This window comes from Budorcas taxicolor, chromosome 11, assembly GCF_023091745.1.
Source record: "Budorcas taxicolor isolate Tak-1 chromosome 11, Takin1.1, whole genome shotgun sequence".
Lineage (NCBI taxonomy): Eukaryota > Metazoa > Chordata > Mammalia > Artiodactyla > Bovidae > Budorcas > Budorcas taxicolor.
The window spans coordinates 84,625,244-84,634,397 of record NC_068920.1 but is presented as its reverse complement, the minus strand read 5'-3'; the positions used below and the strand labels follow the sequence as shown (position 1 = coordinate 84,634,397).

Below are 9,154 nucleotides of genomic sequence, written 5' to 3'. Positions count from 1 at the left end.
TAAACTGCTGGTGTTAAAATTTCTGGATCACTAGGTGCGTGCATTTAAAATTTTAATAGATATGGTCAAATGTACCAAGTTTTTTTATACTCTGGAGAAACTGAAGGGATTCTTCATGACATATTGTGAAAGAGTGCACTCAGTTCTAGTCTGAAGGAGTAACTGTCAACATTCACAAATAAGCTTAAATGAAGCTCAAGGTTTCAAAAAATTTTCTTAACTTTATTATGGAAAATTTCAAATAAATACAAAAAGGGAGACTAATAGACTGAGCCCCATCACCCAACTTCAACAGTCAATCTTATTTCATCTATGCTCCCAACCCGTTTGCCCCTGCCCTTGGTTATTATTTTGACGCAAATAGGCATTGTATCTCTCTCTTAAACATTTCAGGATATGAAAGTGACTTATTGACGTCTGGTTATCTTGTAGAATGACCCACATTCAAGATTTGTCAGATAGCTCCCTCTGGTATCACCTAACTTGTTCCTCCCTTCCCAGGGGTGTCTGACGCTGGGTAGAGAGCCGAGTTGGTGATGAGCCAGCAAGGGAGGCAAGAGAGCCTGTAGAGACTTTGGGTTTCATTCCTGGGTCTGGTGCTTACTAGGAGCTGGGGATCCTAGAGCTAGTCTAACTTCATGAAGCCTCATTTCCTTATCTGGAGAATGACAGTAATAGTAAAAGCGTTTTTGTGGAGAGCTGAGCTAGTGGTGGCAAGCAGAAAGAGCGCTTGGGCACTGTAAGAAGTAAGAGACTTGAGGACTTCCCTCGTGGTCCAGTGGTTAAGAATCCACCTTGCAATGCAGGGGACACGGGCTTGATTTTTGGCCTGGGAGCTAAGACCCCACATGCTACAGGGCAACTAAGCCCAAGCGTCACAACTACTGAGCCTAGGCGCCAGATCTAGAGAGACTGTATGCAGTAACAAGCAGCCTGTGGGCCACAGTGAAGAGCCAGCGCAGCCAAAAAAAAGAAGCATCAGCAAGAGGCCTGGAGCGATGGTGGGCAGAAGGGCCATCACATCCTAATGCACCGTAGCAACAGAATGGGTGTGAGGGTTCAGTTTAGTTCAGCTCAGGTGCTCAGTCATGTCTGACTCTTTGTGACCCCATGGACTGTAGCCTAGAGGCTCCTCCATCCATGGAATTTTCTAGGCAAGAGTCCTGGAGTGGGTTGCCATTTCCTTCTCCAGGGGATCTTCTTCCCAACTCAGGGATTGAACCCGGGTCTCCAGCACTGCAGGCAGATGCTTCACCGTCTGAGCCACAATAGGCCACCCCAAAATGTGTCACTTTGGCATAAAGATTATTTTAAGTACTTAAAAATTCAGGTACAAAAAGGGTGCTCTGACCCTCCCCCTTTTCTTTCTAAAAGCAGGAGATAAAACTCCCATTTGAAAGATGGTCTTCCATATACCAGGAGGAAAGTACCATTCTTATCATCAAGGACGGAAGCTGAAGCTGAGAGAATTCTGTATAAATGTACTTTGTTAAGATAATTCTTATCTTCCTTTAGCCTTGCCATATATTTTAGTTACTTTTCTATCGTTGCCTCTCTGTTCAACCTCATATAAAAGCATTTAGGTTCTGCTATCTCTATGGGTCTTCATTTCCTTCTGGTGTTGATGTAAAACTTACAAGAAGTAAATTTGCATGGTTTTCTCTGTTAATCTGTCTTTATGCCAATCTAATTCTCAAACTCAGTCAAAAACCCTGAGAGGGTAGAGGTAAAATTTTGCCCCTCACATGAAGATTACACAGTGACTTTCTCAAGGCTGGACATTAAAAGAAGATAGTGTTCCTTTTGCTTGCATGAGGGCACAGAGTGTCATGGAGCAGAGAAAAAGGCAAGGACTTTGGTGTGAGATGGGGGTGAAACATCCCTTGGTGGCTTCTCATCTTTAAGAACACGGTCTGTGTGGTGGGACATTTCTGAGGGCAGTTTATTGAAAGCTGTGGCTTTCCCTTCTACAAGGGTAATTGTGCATAGTGGATGAAATCATTAGTGTCTTCCTCTTACATAAAATCAGAGACACTGGAAGGTTATGTGAAAGTTGCTCAGTCTCGACTCTTTGCAACCCCATGGAGTAGTCCATGGAATTCTCCAGGCCAGAATACTGGAGTGGGTAGCCTTTCCCTTCTGCAGGGGATCTTCCCAACCCAGGGATAGAACCGGGGTCTCTTGCATTGCAGGAGGATTCTTTACCAGCTGAGCTACTGGGGAAGCCCGTGGAAGGTTATGTTTCCATTAAAAGAGCTGACTGTTTAAAGGATCCACTGTAGATGCTGAGAAATAAAATGGTGTAAACACAACCCCCTGAAAATAGAAATGAATGGCAGAGCCAAGGCTCTGTTTCTTTTTTTTGAGTCAGGGCTTTTCAAAGCACAGTTGCTTAAGTAAGTTGCAAGGACCAGTGGTGCCCACAGGGCATTTCAATTTATAAAGCTTTGGGCAGGGTGTTGGGAGCCCTTTCTGTGTGGCACCACAAGCTCAGCTTCCCCCAAAACTCTTATTATTACTTTCACTTTCCAGATGAGGAAATGAAGCTTCAAGAGGTAAGACCTGCTCAAGGACTCTGAACACAGCCAGTTGTGCAGTGCAAGGTAATGGAGGAATTCATGTTCAGTCTAGACTCAGCAGTATATGGGTCACAACTTTTCACTGAAATTTTGATGGTTCGGGTTATTTTTTGTGATTGGTCACATTTTTAGATCAATCAATTCACTTGTCTGATTTGTGGAAGTGTGAAAGTGTTAACTGTTCAGCCATGTCTGACTCCTTGCAATTCCATGGACTGTACCCTCCCAGGTTCCTCTGTCCATGGAATTTTCCAGGCAAGAATACTGGAGTGGGTTGCCATTTCCTTCTCTAGGGAATCTTCCCAACCCAGGAATTGAACCCAGGTATCCTGCACTGTAAGCAGATTCTTTACTGTCTGACCCACTAGGGAAGCCCCTGTCTGATTTGTATTTAATTATAACCCAGTAGTGAAAATGAGCATGACCTGCTTGGGCTGGCAGAGGCATACACAACGTGAGATTTTTTTTTTCCCCCGGTGTCATGCACAGAGGCATATACCACTCTTGCATCATTTCATTTCATATCGCCCCTTTGATGGAGCCATGTAACTGCCATTGTAAGGATGAGAAAATGGAGCCTTAAAGAAGTCAGGGAATTTGTTCCAGGTCACTTAGCAAAAAAGTTGTGCAGCCAGGATATGAATCTAGAGATGGGCCTAAGAACCAGTGTGGACTTTATTTCCAGGCCAGTTTGTAATTGTAGAGATCCTTAGCCACTTTTGATTCTTGAACTGGGGAATGACTTGATGAAAATGAAGAAAAGGAAGAGCTGTTCAGTGGCATGATATAGGATTCACAGATGGAGGGAAGAACTGGAGTGCAGAGATCAGACAGGAAGCTGTGGCAGCAATGCAGGCCCTGGAGACCGAGGGTTTAGGGTCTGGAACTAGAAACTGTGGCTCCAGCTGTGTCTCCACCGTGATGTTGCTGGTTGGGGAACCTTGGGCAAATTATAGCCACATCTCTGAAGCCTTGTTCCTCCTCCCCAAATAATGGGTTTATAAATCGACACAAGAAAATCTCTTTCAAACTCTAAAATTCTGCCTGATGCCCGATGCAGTCTAAAGATTTACATATGAAGACCCTAAATATCATCTAGAATCCAGAGAAGAATTTAAATGTAATAATTCTCAACAACAACAATATCAAATCTTAACATATTTTTTCAAGTACAGAGGAATAAAATTGTTTTTAAGAATGCTTTTTAAACCAGATTATATTGAGACAAGCCAATCATTTCTGCATCTTATTGTTTTCTTTGTTTAAGAAAATGACTTGGGTTATTGTTGCTGCAGTAGCAGTTGACGCTATTAAAATCAAATAAGAATATTACTCTTGAAACAAATGAAGTGATTTAAACCTATCTCTCTAAGATATTTCATTCATGAAAGTATACCTAGGAGACACAAATTATACTGTCATCAAATTAATTGGTTTTCTAAGCTCAAATGTAATTTGAAATATGATATTTCTTCGACTGGTCCTATCAACAGACTTTAAAGGGATTTTAGATAGAGAACATAGGAAATAAATATAGTAATGTTGAAGCAAATAATCAACAAAATAGTTGTTCTGTGTTCTGTTGCCTGTACAGCTTCTAGAAAGTATTTTTAACGACTCCCTGAGGAATCAGCTCTTGCTGGTGTGAAGCCAGGCTCTTCACTCCACTAGCAGCAGCAAACTTTTCTTCATCCTCATATTCTAGAACAAATCCATTTCCAAGCTGTGCTGAGTCCTTGGTTTCAGGGTTTCTCAGAAATGAACCCTCTCTTATCTACAGAGATTCATGGGTGGGGTTCCCACTTCTTGGCTGCAGAAGTGCCTCCTCCTTAGAACAACCTAAGGGGCAAATGACTTTTCCTGAGATCAAGTCAGTTCTATTCTTAAAACCTTCAGGGATCCCATTAGCTTCCTGGATGAAAGCTGACTTCTGGTAGTGGAGATCCCCATGCGTTCAGCCAACCGATGCATTAGCTTTCTTTCAGGCTTTAATCCTCCACACCTGTGATTCTTCTATTAGACATGCTTTGCTCTTTCTCTCTGCCAGTTCATGGCCATCACTTCTTTTGATTCTGTCTTGAAACATTTCCTTCAGGATGTTTTTCTAGTTTAGTAGCAGCTTAGCAAGTAAACAACTCCCATTTTTGAGTTTTTAGTTACATTAAATGCTTTTAAGATAAATTATCAAGTCTAGATATAAAAAATTTATAGAGATTTGCATTCTTTAAGAAATCACCCAACAAGGAACTATATTCAATATCTTGAAAATACTTTTAATGGAAAAAAATTGGAAAATTGTATATAGTGTCTCTACATATTTATCTCTATATATCTGAATCACTTCGCTGTACACCTGGAACATTAAAAATCAAGTATGCTTCAATTAAAAAAAAATAGGGCACAAAAAACCACCCAAAATGATTTTACTTTGTGAGCACTCCAATTTTTAGGTGTCTGCTTTTTCGCTAAGAATCCACACTAGAATCAGAGCAACACGACTCTTTCTGGTGACCTCTAGTGGGCACTAGATAACCCTACACAATTATGAAAAGTGAAGGGCAAGGTAAAACCCTTCCCAGTAACCAGCTGGTGTACTCCGAAGCCAGATCACCGCATCCCACCTCACCCCACCACACTCTTAATTTTTCTTTTCGTATGTTTTGCATTTAACAGTTAGCCTTACAACTCACCTGTTTCGCCTCTGGCGGGTACTGCGCGAGCAGGGCTGCCTGTGCCGGAGGTCGTGTGAATTGCTTGGAGCAGTTTAAAATAATCCCTGCCCAGTGGAGCCCACTCCCAGGGCATCGAGCAGTGCCCAGGGAAGTTCCCTTCGCAGAGCCTGAAAGGGCTCTTCAAGCTCGAGGGCCGGTGCTGCAGCCGGCTCGGAGGTGCACAGGAGAAATTAAGACATGAAAAGGAGGATGCAGACGAAGATCAGGCAAAATTCTGTTCTTGCCAGTGGCAAGACAATTCTCCCCAGACTTTCATCCCACTCTACAGGGAGCGTCACGAGGGGGTCCAGGGGCGCTAAGCTTAGGCGCTCTCTTAGGACCGGCGCCCCAGAAAGCGGGGGCTGGAGCCGCTCCCCTCCGAGAGAGGCGGCACGGAAGCTGGGTGCTGGGATGTGTGGCCGCCTTCGGAGCACGCGGTACGTGGGTCTCCGCGCCGGGAGAGGAAGGAACAAAGTCGGCAAGAAAAGAATTGCTGGGGTGCCTTCTCTTGAGAAATCCTGTGGGGCGGTCTCAGAAACCTAGCTGGGCTCCGGAGAGTTTCTGGAAAAAGCTCTCCCAGAGCCGTCTGTCCCCGCCCCTCAAATCCTGCACCCCAGTCCTCACTCCTTCTTACCCTCCTGCAGCCTCCTTTTGGGGGGCCGTTAAAAGGGCTCTTGGGGACTCCCCAAGTCATCCCGATGGTCCGGGGAGGGACGCGGGAACTGAGACCCCCAGGCGCGGGGCTTTTTTACCCCTTCCACTCGGGGCTCCAAGCTCGGCGCATCCCTGCTCCGCGGACCCCTCCCGGCCACTGCAGGCGAGAGCGGAGGGGGAGGACGGCGTCACGAGGCGGGGAGCCCGAGGTCCAGGGCGGGGCGCCGGGGAATCCCAGCCCGAGCGAGGTGCGGGCTCGGGTGGGAAGAAGAGGGCGGCGCGCGGAGGGAGGTGAGCGGAGCGGAGCCAGGAGGCAAGGAGGGGTAACCGCGAGGAGGCCCCGCCCCCGCCTCTCGGGGCCGGCTCTCTGCCGCCTCCGAACCCGCTCACTTTGCCTCTTGCCTCTGGACGGCGGTGGGGCGCTTGCCGGAGCCGTGGCCAGAGGGAGCGCCGGGGACCCGGAGCCATCCAGCGCCCTCGCTTCCTCTCGGCGCGCACGCCCCCGGGGCGGGGGGGAACAGCGCCGCCGCCTTGAAAGGGCACCCCGGCCTCGGAGGGAGCATCCCTCAGGCGCGAGGGGCGGCGGCGCTGGCAGCCTCTTTCTCGGCCAGTGGGGCGCAGCGCTGGCGCCTGAGGGGGACTCCCCGGCCACCTGCAGGGACCGCCGTGCGGAGGGAGCGTCGCTAGCAGCTGCGCTGGGCTGCCGAGAAGGCTAGAGCCAGGGGCCCCCGGGCCAGCGAAGGGCAGCAGCGGAGCCCGGAGGGAGAGCCGGCCGGACAGCCCGCGGGCCCCGACGGCGCGCTCCCCCTTCCGCCATCCGCAGGCAGGCCCCGCGCGGCGGCCGGAGGGGGCGGCGGCGCCCTCGGGCTTGGGGGGCTTCGGGGCAGCCAGCCATGACCTTCGGGCGCAGCGGGGCGGCCTCGGTGGTGCTGAACGTGGGCGGCGCCCGGTACTCGCTGTCCCGGGAGCTGCTGAAGGACTTCCCGCTGCGGCGCGTGAGCCGGCTGCACGGCTGCCGCTCGGAGCGCGACGTGCTGGAGGTGTGCGACGACTATGACCACGAGCGCAACGAGTACTTCTTCGACCGGCACTCGGAGGCCTTCGGCTTCATCCTTCTCTATGTCCGAGGCCACGGCAAGCTGCGCTTCGCGCCGCGGATGTGCGAACTCTCCTTCTACAACGAGATGATCTATTGGGGCCTGGAGGGCGCGCACCTAGAGTACTGCTGCCAGCGCCGCCTCGACGACCGCATGTCCGATACCTACACCTTCTACACCGCCGAAGAGCCGGGCGCGCTGGGCCGGGACGAGACGCGACCGGGCCGGGCCGAGGCCGCCCCTTCCCGGCGCTGGCTGGAGCGCATGCGGCGGACCTTCGAGGAACCCACGTCGTCGCTGGCCGCGCAGATCTTGGCCAGCGTGTCGGTGGTGTTCGTGATCGTGTCCATGGTGGTGCTGTGCGCCAGCACACTGCCCGACTGGCGCGCCGCGGCGGCCGACAACCGCAGCCTGGATGACCGGAGCAGGTACTCCGCCGGCCCTGGGAGGGAGCCCTCCGGGTAGGATGCACTGCTTCTCTGCCCGTCACGTCCGTCCTGTCGCGTCTGTCCGTCCCGTCCGTCGGTCCAGTCTCCGTCCTGTTTGCCTCTGGGATGCCGAGCTCAGTTGGGTTCTGGGCCCAGCGAGGCCCCAGGCGCGGTCAGCCAGGGGGTTGGGTTGCCCCCCCGCCCCCGCCTTCCCCCAGCTCTAGCCGGCTCTGGTCTGCACACTAGACGCCCCTCTTGAGGGCGAATCGCCAGCCTTGGGGAGGGACAGATAGAGATGACAAGCCTCTCTCATCTTTGTAGTTTACTTTCGAGCAAATAGGAACCGGTTAATTAGATTTCTCTGAACTTCTGTTGTTAGCCCAAGGTTAAATTGTTGAATACTAAGAGCAGTTTGAATTATCTGCCAGTTTTTGATGGTATTTGAAAAAAGGAAGCCTTGTTATCATGGAGTGTGGTCGGCTGTACACTGCCCACACGTACACGCTGCATAATATATTGTAATGGAATTGTGATAAAGAAGATTAATTTAGCGATAGATTCTAAATAATGGATGTCTGTGCCCTTTTCTCTCTTCTTTTCCTATCAAGTACGGAGTTAGTAAAGCACCTGTCCACCATTTGGTTCCAATGTGACTTCTAGAAGATCTTCAGGCTGGGGAGGGGAAAAAAACAAGGAAACTGCCCTAAACCCAGAAACAGTATTACAGTATTTAGTGGTTTTTCTTTTCACTTTACTAGGATGAAAGAAAAATATTTTGATCTTTCCTTCGATGGTGCTTACTTTTCAGTAGTGATAACATACTTCTGTTTTTAGTACTAGTGAATTTATTTTGCATGTTTGGTGGGAGGAATAAACAGGAAAGTTGGACTTTCAAGGGAGACAGCCTTTTTGGGCACAAACACATCATTGTATCATGTGTTTTACCTTAGATCCTAATTTAAAATTCCCCTTCCATTCATTTAAAAAATTCAGTTGCTTGCCTGATAGTCTTTTCCTCATAGACATGTGCATGGTTCCAGTGGTACTATGTGCCTGATACTGGAGTGTGTTACTTCCCTATAATACTCTTCCTTTGGAGAGTAAAGATTTTTTTTTAATTCTCAGACACAAAACTGTCTGGGACCATGGAGTCCATTACTGATAAGCTGCCTTGGCATAAAATCCAAGATACATACTTTGAAAGGAGATTCATTAGGAATTGCATTTTGTTTATTGTATTAGGTTCTGAGTTTTTTGATTTACAGGAAAGAATTATTTATTTGGTACTGCATCAGTGAATGAAATTAATTTATGTATCTAAATACATCAAGAATCCTTGATTCTTTCAGAGGTCCATAGGAAAATGATTGGCCTTGAAATTATTCACTAGTAATTGTGGAATTCTAAGGTTAGTGAAAGTTCAAGGTACATCAGCAAAGGAAATCGGAGAAATGAGTTATTAGTACAAATATTGAATGGAATTGGCTAAGTCACTATATAAGCAAAAACAGTGAAATGACTTGAGTAATAATTTTGGGAGGAGAGAGGGCATCTGGGGAGGAGAGGAGTGCAGTCTGGAGATCATTAAGGTAAGGCACTTGGAAAGGAATGAGAGACATGAATAATAATTTTAGTGGGAGAAAGAGAAAGAAACCAAAAAGGGAAGAGACAGATGGAAAAGAGGA

At 48.3% G+C, this 9,154-nt stretch overlaps 1 protein-coding gene across 1 annotated transcript in view; it reads left to right on the top strand.

Moving 5' to 3' along the window:
• Positions 1 to 6,837: 6,837 nt before the first annotated feature.
• The window catches only part of KCNG3 (potassium voltage-gated channel modifier subfamily G member 3), a 50,576-nt gene continuing 48,259 nt past the window's right edge, over positions 6,838 to 9,154 (top strand). Inside the window, exon 1 of the mRNA XM_052649577.1 lies at positions 6,838 to 7,502. Coding sequence (XP_052505537.1) covers positions 6,838 to 7,502 — 665 coding nt within the window. The remainder of the gene's footprint in view (positions 7,503 to 9,154) is intronic.